The sequence below is a fragment of the Polypterus senegalus genome, chromosome 6 (genome assembly GCF_016835505.1).
Source record: "Polypterus senegalus isolate Bchr_013 chromosome 6, ASM1683550v1, whole genome shotgun sequence".
Classification (NCBI taxonomy): Eukaryota; Metazoa; Chordata; class Cladistia; order Polypteriformes; family Polypteridae; genus Polypterus; species Polypterus senegalus.
Genome location: NC_053159.1, coordinates 133,906,906 through 133,934,596, shown reverse-complemented (window position 1 = coordinate 133,934,596; position 27,691 = coordinate 133,906,906). Strand labels below are relative to the sequence as shown.

Sequence of the window (27,691 nt, the reverse complement as noted above, 5' to 3'; positions counted from 1 at the left end):
TTGTGTCTGCCTTGTATCCTGGGATGGTTAGGATAGGCTCCGGCACCCCCTCAACCCTGCTCAGGATCCAGTAGGTTTGCAAAATGTTTAGATTAGACTTGTGTTATACCAAGATTCTACCTTGTACAGTAATAATTGGCTAACGTATGATGTGGATGTGGGCTTTGCAGACGGTTGTAGTCTTGTTACTCAGCAGGGTGTATTTCTCTCCCATCCCACTGATCCAGCACTGTTTGCAGTTTTGTTAAATGTCTCATCAAGCAAGCTTCAACAATGTTAAATTAGTTGATTTTTATTTAAAACATTACAGTGCTTCCACATTTAAAAAAAAAAAAATTAATGGCACCACATTTCCCAAAAAGCTGACTGTGCTGGTCTGCAGTGAGAGCGCAAACATTCCTTCCCATGCAGTGTCGTGTGGTGCGGTGCCATTAGACCCCCTGCCAGGGTCGCCATGTATAACCAGTGCTATCCTCTCTTCTTCCCTGCCTCCCAGGTAAGTTGATTACACCTTTAAGAGAAACTGCCCAGTGTATCTGACTTGATAATTTTAATTCCTTGTTCCTTTTACCTGATGCTAAAACCCCTAATCCAATGTCAAGAATGACTTTAGAAAATGCAGATAACTGAAGTCCACCCCAGTATTTCTTTCCTTCCTGTTTTTATATTTGATCACTTGAAGGTACTTGCAAGGAGATGAAACATTTTGAAGGGACAAGGAAACAATCTTCATTGTCATTTGGGTTCTAGTGAAAATTTAATTGATGTTTATTGTATTCCATATTTAAATAAATAAACTTTCCACCTTTGCAATGTCAAAGTGTCAGTCTTCATTTTAGCAACATATCGGACTCAAATTCCTCGGCCAGTGCAACATCTGCATAATCTTTGAACATTGATAACAACTCCAGATGTTCCTGGATCTGACATGACCATAAACCACAGCAGAAATTTTTCCATATAATTTTCCTTCAGGAAGTACTGTATTTTCAGCCACAAAAAAGTGAGGAGTGCATCAATACTTAGTCTTTTTTCTTTGCCATGTTCCTTCTCTCTCTGAATTCTTTAGCAATCTTCAGGAGGGATAGCAAGATGGGCACTGACATTGGTAAGAACAAAGGTATATAGATGGCAAATTTTTGGTCATCTGGAAAGTACAGGAGGTGTAGAAGTGAAGGGTCAAAAAATGCTTTCTCAGAGGCCAGAATCGCTTCCTTGCTCGACTGAAAGGCAAAGCCAAGGTTGCCAGCCTCCAGCTCAGCAATGGCAGCCTGTACGGATATCACAGCATTATAGACCTATAGTTTACAAAAAGCAAATAAAGAAGCAGTTTACAGTAAGTTAAAGCAGCAGATATCAACCAGTCAGACCTACCATCTAGTCTTAAAACTGGCAGCCACCAAATGGACTACCACTTGGGTTGTTTGAGTTGAAGTGAAAAGCATGGCCGTTCACCAAGTAAACAGCTGAATGTGTGTGGATGATGCTTCATTTAGTATGCAGGTAACCGAGTTGTGTCCAAACAAAATCGGTAGTTACTGGCAAAATTTAATGCAAGTGCATTCTCCAAATGTTTAGTTGATTTATTTTCTCACTGTCGTACATCTGAAAGGTGGCAGAAGGAGCATGCATGTTATAAATGTAAGAGTACAGGACGGCAATGCTGAGACACAAGACTGACGTGTATTTATTAATGTGGGGCATTTCAAACTAGCAGTAAAGTACATAGATGAGGAGTGCTGCTATGAAGGGTGTGGAAGATAAACAACATTAGGTAACATTAGGTAAGACCACAAAAAGTTAACAAGAATGGGAAATGTAAGCAGCTTTGCGACACGTCAATGGCACCATTGGCCAGGTTGTTGTAGTAGGGCATGATGATTGTATACCACGCTAATTTCATGCTTCTCCAAGTTTCATCATTGCCTTGGAGAACTGCATCTACTTTTTATAACTAACACATTCAATGGGAAATTCAGATATGGGGACACAATACTTACATACAGAATGTTGCTATAAAACTTAAGGTTGCCGTTTTGGAGTATGGCCAACGTGCCATTTATGTGAATACAATAGACCTGTCTTTTTAAAGCACAAAATGAGTCTGCCTTCATGATCAGTGCCCTCCTTACAGGGACTGTTGTTTATAACTGCATTCTACCATCTAAGCAATTCAAAAACAGAACTGACACACTGTGATCAAAAGAAACCCAAGGCAAGCTCATCTGCTTCAGAGACGGCAAATAATAATGAGGGAAATGCAATTCAGGCACCACCTCTGAGATAAATGTCTCCCACCCCAGTTTATGATTTACCTGTGATGCGATTTTATCATAGATGACAATGTTTCCAATCTCATCAAGAAGTTGGGCCAGAGAGGTTAGTGTCGTCGTTGCTGTTGCAATATTTTCTAAAGTGCGTAACCACAGAAATCGGTCGAGCTCCCAGTCAGTCAGGCCCTGATTTGCAGGACTCTCCATGAGGAAGTCATCTGGGACATAGGCGAGTTGTACACCCAAGAGCAGCCTGCAAGAGAACCAACAGAAGGCAACATCTTGTAAAGTCATATCTATAGATAAGATACTTTATTAATCCCAAGAGGAAATTCACATACCCCAGCAGCAGCATGTTGATAACAAACAATACTAAATTAAAGAGTGATAACAATACAGGTAAAATAGACAATAACTTTGTATAATATTAATGTTTACCCCCCCGGGTGGAATCAAAGAGTCGCATAGTGTGGGGGAGGAACAATCTCCTCAGTCTGTCAGTGGAGCAGGACAGTGACAGCAGTCTGTCGCTGAAGCTCCTCTGTCTGGAGATGATCCTGTTCAGTGGATTCTCCATGATTGACAGGAGCCTGCTCAGCGCCCATCGCTCTGCCACAGATGTCAAACAGTCCAGCTCTGTGCCTACAATAGAGCCTGCCTTCCTCACCAGTTTGTCCAGGCATGAGGCGTCCAATTTCTTTATGCTGCCTCCCCAGCACACCACCGCGTAGAAGAGGGCGTTCGCCACAACCGTCTGATAGAACATCTGAAGCATCTTATTGCAGATGTTGAAGGACACCAGTCTTCTAAGGAAGTATAGTCGGCTCTGTCCTCTCTTGCACAGAGCATCAGTATTGGCAGTCCAGTCCAATTTATCATCCAGCTGCACTCCCAAGTATTTATAAGTCTGCACACAGTCATCTCTGATGATCACGGGGTCCGTGAGAGGCCTGGGCCTCCTAAAATCCACCACCAGCTCCTTGGTTTTGCTGGTGTTTAGGTGTAAGTGGTTTGAGTGGCAACATTTAACGAAGTCCTTGATTAGGTTCCTATACTCCTCCTCCTGCCCATTCCTGATGCAGCCCACAATAGCAGTGTTGTCAGCAAACTTTTGCACATGGCAGGACTCCGAGTTGTATTGTAAGTCTGATGTATATAGGCCGAACAGGACCGGAGAAAGTACAGTCCCCTGCGGCGCGCCTGTGTTGCGGACCACAAAGTCAGACCTGCAGTTCCTGAGACGCACATACTGAGGTCTGTCTGTAAGACAGTCCACGATCCATGCCAACAGGTATGAATCTACTCCCATCTCTGTCAGCTTGTCCCTAAGCAGCAGAGGTTGGATGGTGTTGAAGGCGCTAGAGAAGTCCAGAAACATAATTCTTACTCCGCCACTGCTTCTGTCCAAGTGGGCAGGCCTTCTCAGGATTTTCCTGACTGCTATTGAGTGACAAGGAACATACCACAAGGTATCGGATGGGATCTATAAAAGCCATGCAGGGGTATATGGGGATGGACTTGGGATGGACTTGGTATTTTTAGATCAAAAGAAAAGTGTATGGCCTTTGATGGAGGCAATAATCTCCAGCTAGTAAAGTTCTGCCATAAACTCTCAGATGTTCCTTTTAATCTCAGCACAGTACTTATGACAAACAGTAGAACAGTTTAGACGAGAACAGGCCATTCACCCAACAAAGCTTGCCAATCCTATCCACTCAATTCTTCTAAAGAAACACCATATAGAGTTTGGAAAGTCCCTAAAGTCCTATTATTTACCACACTATTTGGTACCTTTTTCCAAGTGTCTATAGTTCTCGTTGTGAAGGAAAACTTCCTAATGTTTCCAACTGTGTTCCCAGTGTTCTTGATGAACTCATCTCTTATATATAATTCTTTTCTGGTTCGTCCTGCTTCCACCTCAAAACCGTTCCCATCCACACACAGCCAACACAGCATTTCTCAGTTCCTATTCGTTCTTTTCCAAACCCTTCCCCATGCTGCCAGCGGCTCCTCTTCAAAACTGGTCCCACCCACACGCAGCCGACACAGCATTTCTCGCCAAGCTTCTGAAGTACGCTTACAAAATAAAGCAAACTCTGCATGCAGCGAAAATTTACTTCTCCAGCTAGATTCAGTGCTCAGAACTATCAAACCCTTCGCTAAATCATACAAACACATGCATGAAATCACTCAGTCCAAGCCAACAGCATTTGTACGAATGCTTTTCGAGGAAAACCCTAGGCAGGATTTATGACGATACAATGCCCCGACATGTCACACCAATGTTGCAGCAATTTTCGTCGGAGAAGATGGCGAACCACCTGCCAAAAGGGACATTTGCATCTGCCCCATAGGCAACTCCTGTAGACAGATTTCCACGCTCAATATGAATTGCGATCCTATGGTTTACCCACTTTTATTCCCTTATGGAGACATTGGCTGGCACAAAGATTTACAACATGTTCCCGATAAAAGAACTGCCAAACGAATAAAGCTTACTCAAAGCCAATTTTACGCGTACAGATTAGCAATGAGGAATACATTTAGTATTTTGCACTCCAACGGCGAACTATTCCAACAGTACGATGTAGATGCGTATGTTAAAACAGAGGGCGTGCGTCTCAACTATCTCAGATTAGATCAACAAGATCTGCGTGTGGAACAATACAAAGGACTGTCAGACGCACTACAAGCAAACGCTGAAAATAACAACGTATGTGTAGGCAAAATGATCATATTACCGTCCACATTTCCAGGAAGTCCAAGATACATGCAACAAAACTAGCAGGATGCCATGGCCATAGTACGTAAATTTGGACAGCCTCATTTATTTATCACTTTCACATGTAATCCTGCTTGGCCGGAAATTCTACATGCACCGTCGGATACCCAAAGACCGGAGCACAGACCTGATATTGTAGTACAAGTCTTTTGGATTAAGCTGCAGGAATTACTTAGAGACATTCTACAACAACATCTTTTTGGGGTTGTTATTGATTATATTTACGTAATCGAATTTCAGAAGCGCAGCCTTCCTCATACCCACATGCTGTTTATTCTTCACAATAATTCTAACAACCAGTCTTCAGCCACGGTCAATTGTACGTGGCTTTTTCTAGGGTTAGATCTATCGACTCATTATCTGTAGTCACCACCAAAACACCTATTCACAACTGCATCTTTCAAGAAGTATTTATTTTTTCTTGATTTCTAAATTCCTTTCTCACCGTTCTCCGTTCCTATTCATACACCGTCGTATGCTACGGCGGGCTTCGGCTAGTTTTAAAATAACAGTATGGATCCACTGTACTAATTCCCTTCATAATTTTAAACACTTCAGTCTTGTCACCTCTTAACCTTCTTTTGTTTAAACTGTAAAGACTCAGCTCTTTTAATCTTTCCTCCTTTTTCATCCCTTGTATCCCTGGAATGACCCTAGTTGTTCTTCTCTGGACCTTTTCTAGCGCTGCAATGGCCTTTTTGTGGCCTGGAGACCAAAACTGCACACAGGATGAGGCCTCACCAGTGCATTATAAAGGTTGAGCAGAACCTCCTGGGACTTGTACGCCACACATCAGGGCACTATACTGTATAACATAACATTCTGTTAGCTGCCTTAATGGCTTCTGAACACTGTCTGACAGTTTGATAGTGATGAGTCCACTACGACTCCTAAATCCTTCTCACAAGGTGTACTTTAGATTTTGAGATCTCTAATTGTGAAATAGTAAAGAACCAATACAACGAAGAACAGAATGAAGAAAGTGTACAAAGAAAACACAATACAAAAAATTAAATCAATCATTTACAGATCTAGGCATTTTAGCATTGACCATTTGAAATGGCAGTTTCACTTTTGCGTCTGCAAATCCCAAACTTAACTGGATATCTTCTCATTGCAGAGTGTACAGTTCTGGTGGTCCCTTCCTTTACCCATGGCCAAACCTAACCAAAGGCAGCCTGAACCGAAGTTGGGCCGAACATGAACCTCGGAGATCACTTTGGCTGTGCCAGTTGTGCTCAGAAGGATATACTGGTGGTGTATGTGGATTATTCTCCCAACATATTTAACACCACAGTTTATAGCCGTATGTAACTCATGTAACTTTGTGTCATACCTTGTGAAACATGACAGTGGGCCCCTCATTGTTATGAGAGAGGTCTTTCTAATTTTTCATGACAGGGTGAAATTACAAAGTGCAAAACTTATCTGAATCAAATGTTAAGCCAAACATTTCCTTAATGTACACCTACTCGAGAGGGGTCTGGGCCAAAAGGTCTAAGCACAAAGCAAAGACAACACAGAAGCAGCTTAGGGGCAATTGTGTGAATGTTCTTGAGTGGCTCAGCCAGACTTGAACCCAACTAAACACCACTGGAGAGATCTAAAGATAACTCTCCAGCAATGATCTCCCTCCAACCTGACAAAGCTTATGAGGAGCTGCTGAAAAGAATAGAAGATAGTCCCAAAATTCAGGTGTGCAAAGCTTGTCAAGCCCAAGCAGACTCTGGGCTGTAATCACTGCCAAAGGGGCTTCAAAGAGGTACTGAATGTCTAATTACTTGTGCCAACATGAGGTTTTAGTTTTTTATTTTTAATACATTTGAAAAATTTTCTAAAGTGTTGTTTTGGCTTTGTCATTCTTGGCTACTAAGTGTTGCTTGGTGTGAGGGAAAAATAATTCTAGTATAAGGCTACCAGGCTACAAAAATGACATAGCAGTGCAAGAAAAGTTCCAGAGAAGAGTGACTAGGCTCATTCCAGGGCTACAGGGGATGAAAAAGGAGGAAAGATTAAAAGAGCTGAGCCTTTAGAGTTTAAGGAAAAGAAGATTAAGAGATGACATGATTGAAGTGTTTAAAATTATGAAGGGAATTAGTACAGTGGGTCGAGACTTGTATTTTAAAATGAGTTCATCAAGAACACGGGGACATAGATGGAAACTCGTTAAGGGTAAATTTCACACAAACATTAGGAAGTTTTTCTTTACACAAAGACCCATAAACACTTGGAACAAGCTACCAAGTAGTGTGGTAGACAGTAAGACTTTAGGGACTTTAAACTCGACCTGATGTAATTTCAGAAGAATTAAATGGCTAGGCCAGGCAAGCTTTGTTGGGCTGAATGGCCTGTTCTCGTCTAGAGTGTTCTAGTGTTCTTATGCTACATTAAAAAAAATGTCAAAAATGTGAAGGGGTCTACCTACCTTCTGAATCCATTGTAATACCCTGTATCTTCTATTAACCAGAAACTATATCTTCAACCAAAATGTTCCCAATTTTCTCAGCCCCTCGGTGTGCTAGTTAAATTTCCTGACAGGCCTGGTTAGACCCTGTAGCTGATGGTTGAACAGGTCAGCTTTAACCCCTTCTTTCACTATCTGTGACTTCAATATTTCCCAAGTACTTATGTGATACAGTCCCATTAAAAGGAACCCAGGACTTTAAAACCACACATGTTCTTTGGTCATTTTGCGGTTCTTAGTCCAAAGTTGTATTTCAGCGCACAAGAACTAGCAAAATGAACACGCATCATTCATTTTACGTGTGGAGCAACAACATGGTAAAGTCCACAACCTAGAGGCTTATGTTAGCCCGTGGCCTCTTGTGGACGGGAGATAAGTAATAAGTGCAATTTTTGAAAGTCATAGTTCCTAAGAAACTCAAAAAGTAATGATTTTAAAGATAGAAGGTACGTGCCTTTAGAATAAGGACCTCATTTGAAACTGCCTTTTATGCTCACATAATGATTAGGCAGTTGGCAGATGTGTGCCGGTTTATCTTAAAAAAAAAAAAAAAAAAAAGTAAAAGGTATCTCTGTGACTTCTGGCCGGCCTTCCTTTCTACTATTTTATTCACTAGAAACACATTTAATAATACTCCTGGTTAATTAGGTGACACTGCTGTAAGGATTATACAGTACATTTCTTGCATACATCAGTCATTTTGTGATTATAAATGCTACCATGTTTCCAACTACTTTATATAATCCAATCCACCAAACTCTAGCAGTATTACCACAGGTTAAATGCTTAAAATGTTCTTTGAATTAAAATGGTAGCTGCTTGCTAAGCTAACAAATTCCAGGTTTTTAAGTGTTGTGTAAAAGGAATATTACAAAAAGTAAGCGGATTACAAGTTCCATCCAGGAGAGATGATTACTAATCCACATTATCCTTACGTACCGTAGCTGAGCGAGGAACACCTCCATCACACGCACCGTATCAATATTGACCTGGACAGGAAAGCGATTGTTGTCCAAGTACTTTTCATTCACATTATAAACCTGGCAAAAAGAAAGCAAATAAACTTCAGGCTAAAGGGAAAATGGGAAGGATGAGATACATTTATACCGAGGAAAAAGTAATGTCAACACATTTGAGGCAGTGTTGAAACTAACACGTTTTCAGTAATTAGTTGCACAATGTCAATGTCAATGTCAATTTATTTATATAGCACATTTAAAACAACATAGGAATGCTGTGGCCAAAGTGCTTTGCAATAATAGCATAAAGAAAACAAACAAATAACATAAATAACAAATAGAAATAAAATATAAGAACATAAATAAAATACATAATAAATAGAAGTAATGTTATATAATCACAATAAGGAAACCATCAGTATTACTGAAGGTCACGGAATGCAAGTGAATAGAAATGAGTCTTTAATCTTGTTTTGAACAGTTCAATTGCAGACGACTCCTTTATGTGATGAGGTAAATAAAGAGATCCACACGTGAGGAGCAGCAGCTGCAAAAGCTCTGTCCCCCTTAGTTTTACACTTGGTACGAGGGACAACAAGAGACAACTGACCAGAAGATTTAAGCACTCTGGATGGCTGGTGTAAAGCACACAATTCAGATAAAAAGGCAGAAGCAAGCCCATGCAAAAATTTAAAAACAAGCAACAAGATTTTGAAATCAATTCGAAAACTGACAGGCAGCCAGTGTAAAGAAGCTAATATTAGAGAAACAGAATCAGACTTTCTTGCCCCAACCAGAAAGTGAGCGGCAGCATTCTGGACCAACTGTAACCTGTGTATCATGGATTTTTCATCCCAGAATACAGCGAGTTGCAGTAATTGAGGCGAGAAAAAATAAAAGCATGAGTAGCTTTCTCAAGATCTCTAGAAGATAAAAAAGGCTGGATCTTACCTAATAATTGAAGCTGGAAAAAGCAACACTTGACTACAGAATTTACTTGTTTCACAAATGAGAGGTTACTGTCAAAGATAACACCAAGATTTCGGACAATTCACACCATTCAAATTTTTTTGCCATGCACAAATATAAAGGTGGCCACCTTACCTCGTAGTACATGGCATCAGGGCATGGGTATCATGATAACCAAACACTCGCATGGTCATTCAATGAAAGATACTAATAATAAAATAATACTAACATATGTAATACAATAACAATAATATATATATTTCTCTGTTAAATAAAAAAATCTTTCGATGTGACAACACTTTTTAGGAGACGAGACGTGAGTTTTTAGAAAAGATTTTTTCAAGTCCCGCGAGATGAGAATATTGCCATGATATTTTTTAAAGTCACGCCCTCCTCTCAACCATTTTTCAACTACGCCCACTGTCCTCTCACCTCTCTGTCTTGTGAATGCTTTTGTCAGACACACTTCCTACACTCTCAGCTCTTATAAATGTTAATGTTTTCCTTACTTTAAGTTCCCAATTAAAGAAGACGTATTATGTCCAAATCTTATTGAAGAATTTCATCACAAAAGGTTATCAACAGAAAAAATGAGTACACAGGCAATCCTAGCACCGAGAAACGTGGAAGTCAAATGAATTCGTATTAATTATGCCATTCGTATTAAAACGTTAACAGTTTCCCATTAGAATAGCTTTTGTAAAGACAATTAACAAATCTCAGAGACAAGCATTTAAAAAAGTTGTTTTATTTAATAGAGAGAAAGAAACGAAATGCAATCACAGGCAGTTATACGTCACGTGGATGCAAATGTAACACTTCACATGAAAATTAAAGTCTGTTTAAACTGTACATCCACATCCCCATACGCAAGTGGCAGAACCGCAAAGAGGCTAGCATGTAACGATGGCAAGGGGGTTGGCAAGCAAAGCTCCCTAGTAATCTATACTAATACTAATGGTCAGGTTTCACTTCGAAATTCTATGTGTAATGGTCATAACTGGAACCTATTTTTTCGTCCATATGCTATAATAGACATCTGCTCGATGGCCTTGGGAGGTGGAGTTACACCTCCCACGTAATTTAGTGCCTGCCCATATAAAACCATCCGTCAGCGGTAATCCAATAAAAACACTGCCGCTAAATATTCACGGGTGAAGGACTGTGCTTATGCAGACGAAGATGAGATGGTCAGGGTGGTGTTTGGCACAAAATCAGCGAAACAGTGAGAGAAACGTTTAAGTGCCGGGTCTTAGCTAACATTAAATACAGCCGTGTACATCGCACGAGATGGCACCAGCACAGCTGGGAACCTTCGATGCATGTACACCGATCGGCTCACGTGAACTGACGCAGTGCACAGACAAAAAGCAACTGTTCCAAAGAGTGCTGAACAAAAACCGAATTACACGATTGAGAAGGCAGCAAAAAAATATGAAGCGTGTCACACATACAAGCATATTCATAAGTGCGGCTACTGCGGAAACAACGTGCACGGTGGAAAAAGTCAATGTCCCGCTAAAGGAAGACAGTGTAAAAAAAAAAAACCTGTGCATGCAGTGTGTCACGTCTCAGATAAAGAAGACGAGCTGTTTATTGATGCAGTAAGAAAGGAATCGATGAATAAAACCTGTTATCTTTACAACGATTGACAAGCACAGAATGTAACTTGAACACAACACATCCTACAAATACGAACCTGATTGAAAGAAATAATAATAATCAAATCCTTGATGACAGCAACACTCATAACATTCACAAAACAATTACTGTATATTGACAATCATGTTACGTTGTTTTTAAAATGTTTCCTTTTCTTTTTCATAACTTCTTTAACACACTACTTCTCCGCTGCGAAGCGCGGGTATATATATATACCCCGATCTACATACTCTCAAATAGACAAACCACACGCCGCGGCACAATGGAACAGGCTTCGCCTCTAGTGCCGACGTCTGAGGTTCGATTCCCGAGAGGGGGTGCACTGAGTATGTACGCCTGATGACCCCAAAATTAGGGTGAAACATGTGCCGCGTACTCTTTGCATTATTTCACAGTAAAACTATTTCAATATATATATATATACATCATATATATATATATATATATACACATACACACACACACACACACACACATACATATATATCAGCGCTTCCCAGTTCATTACACCCTCGCATCCCCTTGAGATGTATGAAAAATATGCGTTAACGCAGAAAGACAGATCACCAATTGAAGCTTTATGAATAATGGATACTTTATTCGCCATCAATGATTGTTTTGGTAAAGCCATACTCAGTGTATTCATTAGATGAACGGTAAAAAAGTAACAACGAGGGGAGGGTGACTTATTGAGGCACGCAGGCGAAACCACAATAGCATGCGGGCTCGATGTAGTGCATGTCAACTCGATCTGAATTGCGCGATCACATTCGAAAAAATATATCTTTTCAAGTTCTATTTAGTCGACACAAATATCTTTGGTTGGAATGTAAGGTGAATTTACTCTTTACATTTCTATGGTGAAGAAAAATTTATGCAATGATGCCTACATTTAACTTACATTCCTACCAAAGATATTTCTGTCGACTAAATAAAAATTCCTTCTATTTAAAATTTAAATGGAACTTGAACAGATACAATAGTTCATAATATCCATGCAGACTTGCACGTAAGAGCGGGAGTCATCCGTTTTAACAAGCAGCGTATTGCACTGATACGAAATAGCCTGCCCATTTAATTATTTAGGAATGGATAAATAAATTAAGATTTTGTGCAAATAATGTTTTTCATTTTTCTTCCCTGATGGATTCTATCACCCCCAGCAACAGTTGCTCGCACCCCAAAGAGTGTATGTGTGTATATATATATATATATATATATATATATATATATATATATATATAGTATGTGTATATGTATATATGTAGATATGTAGATATGTATGTATATGTATATATATGTTTATATATGTGTGTGTATGTATATGTATGTGTGTATATGTAGATATGTATATATATATATATATATATATGTATATATGTGTGTATGTGTATATATATGACAGCAACACTCATCACTCACAACAGTGACAAAACAATTATATTGACAATCATGTTACGTTATTTTCAAAATGTTTCCTTTTCTTTTTCATTACTTCTTTAACACACTACTTTGCCGCTGCGAAGCGCGGGTATTTTGCTAGTCTATATATATATATAAAAGCCAAATACCACTGACTCACTCATCACAAAATCTCCCAAACCATGAGGACTTGGGACTTGAAATTTAGAATGTAGGTTACCCTTGGCCCATAGGTGCTCGCAAAGAAACGGTTTTAAAAATTTCATGGTCCAAACGCGAAATTCCTTATAGTTTTTTAGACCCGTTTGTATGTCTGTCCGCTTTTCACAAGAGAACTACTTAACGGATTTAGATTGGGTTTTTTCTATAATTTGCTTGAACATTCGGTTGAATTGCGACTTTTTCATCACGCTATGTATCATAGTTTGCTTGCGGTACCAATTTATTAGTGCAAATCCGAAAGAGACTCATCGGGCTGCAGGGAGGGGTGCGGAACCCTCCTCACGCATCTGCCTCAAGGCGTAACCTTGGAGAACGAGAGAACTACTGAACGTATTTAGATATTTTTTTTCTATAATTTGCTTGAACATTCCGGTTGATTTTGTGACTTCTCTCATTGTGCTAAGAATCACAGTTTGCTTACACGATATATTTGCGCTATATTAGTGTGATATATTTGTGCTAATCCGAGACAGAGGCTGTGGGCCGAAGGGAGGGGGAAGAGTGACATCAGGAGTAGAGAGCTGGGTGGGTCCCTCCTCACTGTCCTGTTTCACTACTACAAGGGCAGAGCAGCGGGGGATGGCTAGTATAATAATATAATGTGTTACTAACCTGAAATATTCTAATTTACTGCATATCTGTGACTCACAACTCCAGAAAACTGGGTCCAAATCCCTGCCCAGTCAGCCAGTGAGTGTCAGCATATGTCCTGTGAAGGATCAGCACTTGGTCCAGGACTGGTTACTATCTTGAGCCCACAGCTATAGTAATTATACAGTTTGTTTTACTAAACCAGAATATTCAGGGCAGGTGTGAAGTGAAACTAACCTGGAGGATAAATTTGTGGTCTCTAACAACATTCCTCAGACTGAAGAAGCTGCTTGGATGAGCAGTGAAAGGTGTCTACCTAACAAGAAAGAAGTCCAGTTGCCATGGCTCAACTACCAGATAATTGTACTGTCCTTAACACGTTGAGATAGATTAAACAGGCTCAATAAAAAAAAAAAATAGTTTTGACATTAACCTGCATTAATGTTGTTCAGTCTAAATAGCCAATAGTGCTTGGAGAAATTCTTGCCACGCCAATATTTAACTCTTCACAAAAAAACACCTCTGTCCCTTGGATTAGATGTTCGTTCTATGTATATGGAGAAAATCTTTACAAATCAGAACATTCTTGCAATATGCATTGACTGAGTGAACAAGTGACACCTCATCTAACGGATGTAACTGCAGAGAGGCAACTTTGTTGTAAATAATGGTCACGTATCATTAGATTACACCCAAAAGAGAACAAAAGATCAACCTTTGAATGCAAACAGGGTTAACAAGGGAGATGAAGCATCTACCGTGCAGGTCAAATGTGAAAAATACATTCATCACTTTTAAAGAATGCATGCCTTGTGGAAGTGGGTACAACTGTTGTCTTTTAGCTAAAACGCCCTCAATGCAAGCCCAAACACAGGCACCCCCTGTATGAATTTTACGTGTTCCCTTCAAGTCAGCAGGGGTTGTCTCCAGGCACTCCAGTTCCTCCCCCATATCCCCCACCCCAATACACACACACAAGTCACAGACAAAAATTAAACTAATTCACAATTCTTACGAGTGAGTGTTCCCTGTGAAAAAGACTGGCATTCCAGCCAGCACTGCTTCCTGCTTTGTGTCTGATGCTGCCAGAAAGGCTCACCGCCCTGAAACCCTAAAACTGAAACCAGCAGGTTAATGCCTTTTGGGAAATTGATTTCTCATTCTAACCTTGATGACTTGCTTTATATTTGTCAGTTTTTCCAGACCATGACATGATACACTGAAAGTTCTTCACAACAAACTGGCATTCAAAAAACAAAAAGACTATACAATTTTATAAATGATTTTACCACACTGCTATTTTTGGCTGATGTTTCATCCTTATATCCTGAAAATGTCATTATCTCATTGAAAGCCAAGGATCTGTATGCTGTTAACTACAGATGGGCAAACTAGAAAACACATTTAACAACACAACTTTAGGATTTTCTGATTCTTTAAGGAAAAATTCATTATGTGTTAAATTAAGGTGCTCATGCTCTCATAACGAACATGAAAGATCTTGATGCGTCTTACTGTAACTAAGGAAGCATCAGTCTCTCCTAATGCACCAAGGCCGTTTCCAATAATGCATTCATAATGAATCAGGCTATGAGTAATCCGTGGTATGTTAGCACATAAGCCACAGTGTGACAATCTGCCTTAATGTCTGAAAGTACTTAAACCACTTCAAGCTTTATGTAACATACAATGCAGATACACTAATTGCCTTGAGCATAGAGAAGACTACAGCTATAACAATACACAGTATGCTTTATTTGTTACGTTTTATCAGCCTTATGCCTAAGTCCTAAGCCTGTGTCCATAGATACAAATCAATCAAATCCATTGACAAGTTCAATTTTTTTACAATGTTACTGTAAAAATGTAGTATACGGTCATGGCCGAAATTATTGGCACCCCTGGAATTTTCCCAAAAAATGCACCATTTCTCCCAGAAAATTGTTGCAATTACAAATGTTTTGATATACATGTTTATTTTCTTTATGTGCACTGAAGCAACACAAAAAACAGAGAAAAAAGCCAAATCTGACATCATGTCAAACAGAACTCCAAAAATGGGCCAGACAAAATTATTGGCACCTTTTCAAAATTGTGGGTATATCGTTTTATTTCAAGCATATGATGCTCGTTTGAACTCACCTGTGGCAAGAAACAGGTGCTGGCAATATGGCAATCACACCTGAAGCCAGTTAAAATGGAGAAGAGTTGACTCAACCTTTCTGTTGTGTGTCCGAGTGTGCCACACTAAGCATGGAGAACAGAAAGAAGAGCAGAGAATTGTCCAAGGATTTGAGAAAAAAAATTGTGGAAAAATATCAACAATCTCAAGGCTACAAGTCCATCTCCAGAGATCTTCATGTTCCTTTGTTCACTGTGCGCAACATAATCATGAAGTTCACAACACATGGCACTGTAGCTAATCTCCCTGGACATGGACGTTCTGAATTGGCCAGCAATGAATCCGGATCTAAATCCGATTGAACACTTATGGAGAGATATCAAAATTGCTGTTGGGAGAAGGCGCCCTTCAAATCTGAGAGACCTTGAGCAGTTTGCAAAAGAAGAGTGGTCGGAAATTCCAGTTGAGAGGTGTAACAAGCTTGTTGGTGGTTATAGGAAGTGCTTGATTTCAGTTATTTTTTTCAAAGGGCGTGCAACCAAATATTAAGTTGAGGGTGCCAATAATTTTGTCCAGCACGGTTTTTGAGTTTTGTGTGAAATGATGTCAGATTTGGCTTTTTTCTGTTTTTTTGTGTTGTTCCAATACATCTAAAGGAAATAAACATGTGTATACCAAAACATTTGTAACTGCAACAATTTTATGGGAGAAATGGTGCATTTTCTGGGAAAATTCCAGGGATGCCGATAATTTCGGCCATGACTGTATGTTTAAAACATATATATGTTTAAGGATTCTATGATTTTATTCAGAGCAAATTTACACAAAAGTATCTAAAAGACAAGATACCAATAAAAACATATAAAACAAGAGCTAGAAAACTTCAAGCATGTTTCAATGGAAGGTGTGTGGAGAAAAAAAAAACATACAAAATATTAATGTACAGTATATTATGTAAATAATACATCCAGCCATCCATCCTCAAACCCACCAATCACAAGTAAGGTCACTGGGAAGCTGGAGCTCATCCCAGCAAACATCGGGCACAAAGGAGGAACAACCCCTGGACAGGGCATCAGTCCACAGCAGGGTGAAAACACACAGACACACGGAGGCCAGTTTAGCGATGCCAGTTCACCTAACCTGCATGTCTTTGTACCTTGGGAGGACAGGCAAGCGCTCAGAGGAAACCCACATGGACACGTAAGGGTGCAGGAAGGACCCAGGACATGAACCCTGATCTCCTTGTTGCGAGGCAGTAGTGCTACCACTATGCCACCGTGTCACCCATGTGTATAAATTTCTATGAAAATAATACATTTTCACAACTTGATTGTACAGCTTGCTCTTTAAGAAGCAAGAAAAATATTTCAAATATTTATTAGTATTTATGATTTAAATATGTTTTCTATTTTCATACACAATTGTAACAATTACATTCAATACTGAATTGAACACATTTCATAATAAATAATAAAAGCTCCTTCTTGTATATTTTACAGACTAACTTGGCTAGTAATGTTTGCTCTCTGTCAATTTATTTAAAAGATATACACACCCTACAAGACAGAATTCATACTTGTACGTTTATATGGTGAAGCTAAATGTAAATAAATGTATTTTTTAACACATAAGACGTAAAGGTATCAAATTATCAAGTTCAAAAGCACCAATAAAAGAGATTCATAAATGCGCTCTTTCAGTTACATAGTAGTTGTTGTAGTAGGAGTGCTCAATTGCTACTAGCAGATACCGGTAGAAATTAGTGACAAGTCCATTTAAGAATGGAGCAGAAAACACCTTCAAACAAAAAGTCCTAGGAAGCTGAACAAATTACCAATGCGTGCTACTAAAAAGGAAACTCTAACAACTTTTTAAAGTGTCTAGATGAAATATTATTAGTTATTAACCAGCCAAACAAGCCTGATGAACAGAATGGTATTCCCTTGTTTGTCAAAATTCTTATAATCAATATAATAGGACAGAACCCTCAGTCACAGTCCTTGATGGCCACAGTGGCTACAGGTTTTCATTTTAGACACTTTTAATTAGGAGTTAGTCTTTACTAATAATGACACTTGAACTTTAATTACATTTAATGGTCAAATGTACGTGGATACCCTTCCAAATGATTGAGTTCAGCTGTTGCAGGCATGCCCATTAGAATTTAAAATTGTACTGAAACACATAGGATGCCACATTTGCCTCAAAACAGTACATGAAATTTCTGGTCTGCTAGATCTGCCTTGGTCAATTGTAAGTGCTAATATTGTGAAGCGGAAGTGTGCAAAAGCAACAACAGCTCAGCCATGAAGTGGGAGACCCCTCAATCTCACAGAGCAGGACTGGTGAATAATGAAGAGCACAGCACTAAAAATCGCCTATCCTCTGTTGCATCACTCACAACACACTTCCAAACTTCCTCTGGAGACAACATCTGTCTCAGAACTGCATGTGAGGAGCTTCATGAAATGTGCTTCTATGACTGAACAGCAGCACACAAGCCTAAGATCACTATGTGTAATGTCATGTGTTGGCTGGAGAGGTGTAAAGCAAGCTGCCATCAGACTCTGGACCATAGCAAATGTGTTCTCTGGAGTGACGGAAACTGGCACTGTGATGGGATGAATCTGGGTTTTGCTAGATGCCAGGAGAGCATTAAATTCCAGACTGCATAATGTCTACTGTAAAATCTGGTGAACGAGGGATAATATTCTACACTTGTTTTTCAGGGTTTAGGCTAGGCACCTTGGTTCCAGCGAGGCCTGTTAATGCTGCAGCACACCAACAATATTTTAGACCACTGTGTGCTTACAACTGTATGTCAACAATGTGAGGAAGGACCTTTTTTGTTCCAACAGGACCATGCCCCTGTGCGTTAAGCCAGGTCCATAAAGTCAAGGTTTGACAAGTCTGGTGTGGAGGAACTTAAGTGGCCTAACCAGAGCCTTGACCTCAACCTCTCAGATGAACTGGAACGCTGGTTGGGAGCCAAGTGTTCAAGTTCAACATCAGTGCATGACCTCTCAAGAGCTTTATTAGCTAATTGGGCATAAATTTCAACAGAAACACTTGGAGGTAACTTCATATTAATGCTTAGGGTGATTGGTCAGGAGTCCACAAACATTTGTTAACTCAAATAGTGTACATGACTTGTTAGTGCTTTCATTTTTCAAAAAAAAAAAAAAAATCTGCATCGCATTATAGATTTTCCTTTTATGAAAACATTATCTATAATGTTTTGTGCACGAGAACAGATGTTTTCTTCTTGGTTCTTTCCTTTCCCCTCTCAATTATTTCTGAACATTTTATTAACACAGATACTTCATGTTGCAAATGAGGCCAAGGTATCTGAAGAGCTGGTGATACCTTTGTCAATTGTATCTCAATATTAACTGGTGGCTGGTTAACAAAATGGGAAACCAAAACGTAGCTGTTAAAACTAAAATAAGAAATTAAGGTTTCTGAATTGTAACAAATTAGTTGACTAAAATGAATCTCAAAACAAATTTATTTAGCAGTGAATTAATGGCATCTAATTACGAAACTGTTGAAGTGAAAACCTGTAGCTACTAAGGCCTCACAAGAACACAGGGAAAAGCATTGGTGAGGGGGTTAAGAGCACCAGGTGACCCACAGCCTGTTCTTCTCTCTTCTTCAAAAAGAAACAGCAATACTTCTTCAAAGGCAGGCCACTGGATGATAATGGCAGCTAACAGCATATTTCAAGCGCACCCACTGAAGAACTTAAGGAATCTTTCCCAATTACCCCCTTGGCAAAGATGATTTGCTGAGCATGGCTACACATGGACATATATTAACTAATAGCATAGGTCAATCAATAGAGTTTGGAGTCAACTTCTAAACTCCATATCACTGACAAATTTGCATAAGACACATGAGCACGAAAGCTCAAACTAAAAATCAAGAAGGAGATTAGTCAAGTATAATGAACAGTTAGCAGTCCATAATGAAACAAGAACCTTATGTTAATAACTGAGATACCAGGACATTACTTGCAATGTTTAACAGATCACATCATCATTTTATTTTTTCAAAGAAACTGAGAAAGTCCTTACCACCTGCATCTCATGAGACAGAAAAAGTATGACCTGTCTATGCATCAACAGAAAAATAAGGCTTCATTAAATCATCAAAACTGTCCTACAGGTTTAAATTTTACCTACTGTAAACCTACACTTTAATTAATTGCTATTGTAATTTCTTTAGCTTTGTATGCTTCCAATGTAATTAATTTAAGAGCACTTGTGTAGAGAAGCATGAATCATGATTTTTTAAAAAGTTCTAATTAGCCTAACATAATTTAGAGGAAAACCATTAACACCATTATTGTTATTATGAGGGGAGATAAAACTGAACTGCCTACTTCCTAACTAACTTATCTTAACACTGACATTTTAAGGGCTGCCGCCTAGCCCAGCAGCATCAGAAGCAAGGCAGGAACGAGTTGTGGATGAGTCAGCAGAAAATAACACTTGAATGTCAACAGGAGAACTTGTTCTGACCAGAACTCGGCTTTGATTGCTAGGTAGCTACATACATTGTTGAGCCACTGCAGCAATCAAAATGACTTATTCGTACATTTTACCATCAGAAGAAAGTACATCAAACTGTTACTGTATCTTAAGCACATCACATAGTTATTTTACTATATTGAAAACCGTATGTGCTTTAGGTGGTTCTCTAAACCTGTTTGTTCTACAAAGGATGCTATACAAGAATACACTGAAACTAAACTGTTTAGCTACTGAGCTGCAAGGAAACTTTTCTTTTCAAAGTCATCCTGCTTTCACAGTCTCTTGTCTACAGATACCGCATTTTAAACATGAGGCACTAATGTCATAATTACCATGATACCACCCCAGCGTGGGCTATGGAAAGCATTACTCTGCACTGTTGCTCCATTCTGATCTTTGATGTAGAGAGGGCAGTGAGGATAATCAGGAACGTAGAGCAGAAAATTGAGCACTGGGTTGGAGGATGCTGCATTTGAACCTAACGGAGAAATTGGTAATAATCATAGATAACATTTCTAATGCAAACATTACTTAAAAGCAGTAAACTAATCTAGTAATTGAAATTGTCAAGGAAGTTTTTATAATGATATAAGCTATTTACTTTCACATAAAGTATAAATGCATTTAATACTGGTGAGGACAACATTTCCCAGCATACAACTGCCTTGAGACTGTAACACACAAAGAAACAAAATTAAATATGTATAAGATCAAGGGTTTTGCTACAATATTTGTCCTCTAGTGCTGGCTGTATTAATAAAAGGCCTGAAAGGAATACTCCACCTAAAAATTACATTGTTTTAAGATGTTACTTACCCCATGTAGTTTGTAGTTGTGGCAGAAAAAAATAAAATCTCATGTTTTCATGGAGAAAGAACAGAAAGTTTCCAAAAGAATGGGACCTAATGGTTGCTGTTGTCCAGCACCAGTCCCATTGTATAAGAAACTCTGTTATGTAATTTCTCTACAAAAACATGAAATTAACACCAGCTACATGGGCTAAGTACCATATAAAAATGTAGTTTTTGGGTGGATAATACCATAAGCCAATAAAATAACATCCTCACTTGGATAACAATAGTTGGAATCCAGAACAAACATTTCCTAGAACACAGTGTATCCAGAAGAATTTTAAATATATTACATGCTGAGATATAAATGGCTTTATCTGAGACACATATCCATCACCCCACTTTTTCTTGTCACCGTGACAAACAAAAAACATAGCATTTCCTATACTCTGCTTGAAATAAGAATACAAATTAAAAATCTGATGTAGACTATCTTACCCAGTCTAGCTTCAACAGGATTGATCACATGGGGTAGGCTTTCTGCACTCAGTGTGTAGCTTGAGATAGTCTTGTCATAGCGTGGAGTTACACCAAGGATAGCATAGTACAGGATCTATCAGAGAGAATTGAGACATGGATACTGTAATACATATAATCCAAAAAACAAACTGTAGAAATTAAAAGCTTATAGTACCTAAAGAAAACATACCTGAGAATCAACAGAGAAGTTGGCTACACCAGAAAGCTTGTCCAAAAAAGGCTGTATGTACTTGTCTACGGCCTCCTCAATATCCCAATGCAGGTCATGAGATTTGGGATCAGGGTTCAGCAGACTAAAGGTGATTTCATAACCTACAACAAATTTTTAAAACAAACACAAAGAAATAAATCAGAACAGTACTGCAGTGTTGTTTTTTTTCTTGTTGGCTGGGAAGCCGACAGAATTTCTAAAAAGACTGCTGGTATACCAAGTTATCTAGTGTGTATATTTTATTGATGAAGTTAATAAATAAATTATTAGGATGCACAGAAACAAAAATAATGTAGTCATTTTGATAATAATCCTAAGGATTACTTGACCATTCAAAGAACATTTTTCTTATAAAGGACTTAGCACATCAAGGGCACAGTTTCTAGGAGTTTAATTACAAGTATAACTAGTGTATTTTTGTGCTCAAATTCTTTATGAGTTAAAAAAAAATATAGAAAGTTAAATGACGACAACTGTTATACATACAGTACATTTATGGCCAATTTAGAGTGGCAGGAGCAAAATCTACAAAGGACTGCATGACACAAAATAGACCTAAACAACAGACACTCACTCATACTGTTTCCAGTTTAGATTCATCAGTTATACTAGATAGCATGTCATCAGTGTTATGGGAGGAAAATTGGAATACTTGGAAGGAAATTATGTGCAGAAATTGGAAGAACATGCAAATTACACACACACACCAACCAACAAGGCACAGTATTAGAACACAGAAAACTGGCTCAAAGGATACGTTTTGTATTTTTCATGTCAAATTATTTCTTTATAATCAAGATACAGCGTATATTATTTGACACATGAAACCTTTTTCTAAAGTGAAGCTTTTCTTTTTTTTTTTTTTTTAAGAAATTTTAAAATATACGTAGCCTTCTTTAGCGTTTTATAAAGTATGTAATAGGTACGGGGGTCCCAACATGAAAATAATAGCATCAAGACTTACCAAATTTTCCATTTTTCATAACAAAAGTGTTGTGTCACAAGATTGCACATATATTGTAAAACAGCATATCCATGTAGTTTAATCTCCTTAGCATTAGACCCGAGTGTCACTCAGGCTGTAAAAACAGCACTAAAAGCGTTAGTCCTGAGCACCACTTGGGCAATTGTACAGATGTGTCTCGCATAAGACCTAAGAATTATTCGGGCTGTAAAAGTGCCAACAGTGTTAGTGCCAAGCATTACTCGGGGAAAAACATTATAGGCCTGAGTGTTACCAGGGCAACGGTGCTGACAAGTCTTCTCCTAGCCTCATAATGGTGTCTCTTAAGAAACTTTTTTCAGCAGCCAAGGTGTTGCACGATCTTGACAGTGATGATGAAGTGAATCTGTCTTCAGGTGGTGAAATTGAAATGGATATAGAAATCAAAAGTGATTCCGATGAATCCAAAAGTGGCACTTGCATCAATCACATATGTGCAGTGTGCTTTTCAAAATCTGATCAGTCTGGAAAGAAAATCCGCAAGGAATCACACTACTATTGTCCCGAATGTGATGCTGGATTGTGTATTTCACTGTGCTTCAAGACAAACAAAACATTTTGACTGTAAATATGGTGTTTGCATTATTATTAGTATCATTATTATACCTTCTACACTTCTGACTTTATGCTTTGTGTTCTGCATGTTTTACAGTATAATGTTGAAATTTAATAAACATGCAATTTTTCAAGCCAAAAAATGCAGCGCTTTTTACATGTTTTTTCGAGAAAAAATTAACACTAAGGAGGTTAAGGAGGAAATTGGGCAAAACACAAACCATTCTTGTGAGATTTAGCCTTTTTAAATGGATATCAGCTTTGTGCTTCACTTCGTTGTTCATCTTGCTCTGTGGCAACTTTTCAGACACAGAGGTGAAGCATCCTCCTTCATATACTCCTTACCTTCAAAAAGTTGTCTCCAAAAGCTCTTATTAACATTATTTGATGTTATTAACCAGATGTGAATTGCGGTCTCTGTTCTGTAGACAGCTAGGGAAAGCATATGACAGGGTGCCTCGAGAGTAGCTGTGGTATTGTAAGAGGAAGTAAGGAGTGGCAGAGAAGTATGTAAGAGTTGTAGAGGATATGTACGAGGGAAGTGCGACAGTGGTAAGGTCTGTGGTAGGAGTGACGGATGCATTCAGCATGGAGGCGAGATTACATCAGGGATCGGCTCTGATCCCTTTCTTATTTACAAAGGTGACGGACAGGTTGACAGATGAGATTAGACAGGAGTCCCTGTGGACTATGATGTTGGCTGATGACACTAATCTGTAGCAACAGCAGGGAGCAGGTTGAGGAGACCCTGGAGAGGTGAAGATATGCTCTAGAGAGGAGAGGAATGAAGATCAGTAGGAACAAGACAGAATACATGTGTGTGAATGAGAGGGAGGTCAGTAGAGTGGTGAGGAGGCAGGAGTAGAGTTGGCAAAGGTGGATGAGTTTAAATACTTGGGATCAACAGTACAGAGTAACGGGGATTGTGGAAGAGAGGTGAAAAAGAGAGTGCAGGCAGGATGGAATGGGTGGAGAAGAGTGTCAGGAGTAATCTGTGACAGACGGGTATCAGCAAGAGTGAAAGGGATGGTCTACAGGACGGTAATGAGACCAGCTATGTTATACGGGTTGGAGACGGTGGCATTGACCAGAAAGCAGGAGAGAGAACTGGAGGTGGCAGAGTTAAAAGACGCCAAGATTTGCATTGGGTGTGATGAGGAAGGACAGGATTAGAAATGAGTACATTAGAGGGTCGACTCAGGTTGGATGGTTGGGAGACAAAGTCAGAGAGGCGAGATTGCATTGGTTGGGACATGTACAGAGGAGAGATGTTGTGTGTATTGTGAAAAGGATGTTAAAGATAGAGCTGCCAGGCAAGAGGAAGGCCTAAGAGGAGGTTTATGGATGTAGTGAGAGAGGACATGCAGGTGATGGGTGTGACAGAGCAAGATGCAGAAGACAGGAAGATATGGAAAATGATGATCTGCTCTGGCAACCCCTAACGGAATCAGCTGAAAGAAGAAGTGCATATGTTTTAGCACAGGAAGAGTGGTAATGCAGAGCTGTCACTCCTGTCTCTAAGTGCCTTAGTGTGCATTGAGTTTACACATTCTCCCCATGTATCTATGGATTGAATGGTGTCACCGAGTTTATTCACTCAAAAACATTGCCCTCAGTTATTACCATATCATCAGCAAGAGCAACTTAGCATGTCCTATAAAATTTGATAACTAGTTTGCGGTTCCATCTGTTTCATCATGCTTTGGCTCTATCACACTCTGTGTCTTTTTCACTTTTGCAACATTTTTTATCATGCATGAACATGACATAACATGGTGTAAGTGCATAATGGTGATGATTAGACCTAGGAACTTAGTATCAATACGCAGGTGCATTGAATCTTTCAAAAAAAAAAAAAACAATGCTTTTATAAAATCCAATGCAATGGAGTTAGTTCAGTTCTTTCTTTACAAAGTAAAATTAAACTCTTATGTGTGCTTCTCAGCACCATGCTGCCACATGGCATAAATCTCCCTCCTCGGACTATGTAAAATAACAACACCCAATATAATAGGACAAAAAGTAGGCATTAGTTAGGAAAAAAAATCATAATTTGAGTGTGCATCAACCAAGTAGGCTACGTATTTTTAAATTTTTTTTTTCTCTTTTGAAAGCAATTTCATTCACAGATGAACTGGTATAACATGAATACCTCCCAGTAATAGTACTCAAACAATATATAGTATCTGTTTTTAAGATACTACACTGAATTGTCCAAGTCTTTGAAGTTTCTCCTCTGTTATACCAATGTACACAGTGCTTGAACGGACATGTTAAATAAGATAAACTATAACACAGGTTGTTAGTCGACATTTTTTTTTCACTACATGGCCTTTTTTCATGTTTTGATATAGTCATATATTTTAACAGCCATCAATATGGATTATTCCAGTAACTAGACAATAATGTAAACTAGCAAACCCGCGGCGTACCATACGCCGCATAATCAGGCCGGTTTTTTAATGATTTTTAAGCACAGGGAGAAAATTAACATTTGAAAATCGGTAATGTAATAAATCAGCAAGAAAAGCAACATTGTAACAATGCACGGAACGAACCAACACACAATCGTCCGTGACTGAAAACTGGCGGACCGTCCTCGCGCCTTCTCCTGCCAGACGGAGGGATGGGGGTGCACGGCGCGGAGTGTGGAACGGGAGGAGAGAAGGAAGTCCATTCAGCTCCGTCCGTCATGCTAGTCTGCTGATTTCTCGTTCAGTATGCACTGCTCGCTCATGTGCCCACCTCCAACTCGTCACTTGAGTCATCGTCTTTACACAGTCCAGATGTACCTGTGACTGACATAGACTTTTCATTGCTCTGTGCGGTTTTGGCTGCTTTTCTATATATAATCCACCAAGACACCCGACCACGGTAGTAGCGAGGAGGGAGGGGGGTGTATACAAAGGGTTGGGACGCAACCAGTGGGAGCGTATGAGTCGCACTTAGTGGGAATTCCACGGTTTGCAGCCCGAATGGGGTTCAACGGTTTACCCACGCCGGGTAGACACACGCTCAATGTCATGCATAATTATTTATTGAATGCTAAACACTTCTGGAAAGACATGGCTGTCTAAAACGGGTTGGTGTGAGAATACAACAGTAAGCGAATGAAAAGATGGAACTCTGGAGAGAGCGAAATACAACACAATAGTGAACCCACGGCATAACAAACGCCACATAATTATTTATTGATGGTTGAACACTTCTGGAAAGACACAGTTATCTAAAAAGGGAAGGTTTGAGGATACAACAGAAAGTGAATGAAAAGATGGAACTCTAGACTTTTCATTGCTCTGTGCGGTTTTGGCTGCCTTTCTATATATAATCCACCAAGACACCCGACCACGGTAGTAGCAAAGTGGGAGGGGGGTGTGAACAAAGTGCAGGAGCATCAAAGAAGACGCATGTTTGTCGCGGATGCGAATTGCTGTATGTAGCGTATAAAACAGTTTGCTATGGTGCATGTGGTCGTGCGTCGTAACCGAAAACTCGGCTTTTAAAGACTGCTTACTTCATCGTGTTTTAACCTCAGTTGTAAAGGAATGTTTTAAGGCCCCATGGGATTCCCCTTGGTTTTGGCTGCTTTTCTATATATAATCCACCAAGATACCCGACCACGGTAGGAGGAGGGTGTGCACAAAGGGCAGGGACGTAATGAGTGGCAGCGTTTGAGTCACACTTAGTGGGAATTCCACGTCTTGCAGCCCAAATGGTGTTAAACGGCTTACCCACGCCTCTCTGCGCCGGGTAGACACACGGGCAATCTCATGCATAATTATTTATTGAATGCTAAACACTTCTGGAAAGACACGGATGTCTAAAATGGGTTGGTGTGAGAATACAACAGTAAGTGAATGAAAAGATGGAACTCTGGAGAGAGCAAAATACAAAACAATAGTGAACCCGCGGCATAACAAACGCCACGTGGCTCAGACGTGCATGTGGACTCTTACCACAGACGAAAGGGACTAACTGGGTGGTCGGTGAGTTTTTGTGTCCGGGCAAATGGGCAGGCAGTGTGAATGCCTAGAGAGCGAGGGTAGACACCAGCCAGTCTTGGTGGGCAGGAAAACATCTTCCGTGTTTCTGCAGGTGCATCTAAGAAGACGCATGTTTGTTGCGGATGCGAATCGCTGTATGTAGCGTGTAAAACAGTTTGCTATGGTGCATGCGGTCGTGCGTCGTAACCGAAAAGTCGGTTTTTAAAGACTGCTTACTTCATTGTGCTTTAACCTTAGTTGTAAAGGATTGTTTTAAGGATCCCATGGGATACACCTCGCAAACTGTTTCACACGCTGCATATGGCGATTTACCTCCGCGAGAAACATGCCTCTATGAACAGTCAACGTAGCTCGGAGGTGCATGACATTAACCTGACCTGCAGTGCATGTGGCCTCTACGACAGACGAATATAAATGACACCATTTTTTCTGTGTCGTCGCATCCGAGCTGGTGGGCGCGAACCTGCAAGTTGTCGTCATATCCAATGGTCTTGGAGTTGGTGGGCGTGGCTCCTTCCTGCGTGCGCCATAGGTGTCTCACTTGTCGGCGGCTTAGTGAATATATATATATATTTTAGCCATC

General features: G+C 39.6%; 1 protein-coding gene across 2 annotated transcripts in view; it reads right to left on the bottom strand.

The window, feature by feature from the left end:
* Window positions 1–738: 738 nt before the first annotated feature.
* pigs (phosphatidylinositol glycan anchor biosynthesis, class S) overlaps window positions 739–27,691 on the bottom strand; it is a 46,750-nt gene continuing 19,797 nt past the window's right edge. For both annotated transcript variants that reach the window (XM_039757250.1, XM_039757249.1), the window contains 6 exons: window positions 21,505–21,647; window positions 21,294–21,408; window positions 20,337–20,482; window positions 8,459–8,559; window positions 2,316–2,526; window positions 739–1,298 (listed from right to left, as the gene is read on the bottom strand). In XM_039757250.1, coding sequence (XP_039613184.1) covers window positions 1,023–1,298; window positions 2,316–2,526; window positions 8,459–8,559; window positions 20,337–20,482; window positions 21,294–21,408; window positions 21,505–21,647 — 992 coding nt within the window. In that variant the 3' untranslated portion in view covers window positions 739–1,022. The remainder of the gene's footprint in view (window positions 1,299–2,315; window positions 2,527–8,458; window positions 8,560–20,336; window positions 20,483–21,293; window positions 21,409–21,504; window positions 21,648–27,691) is intronic.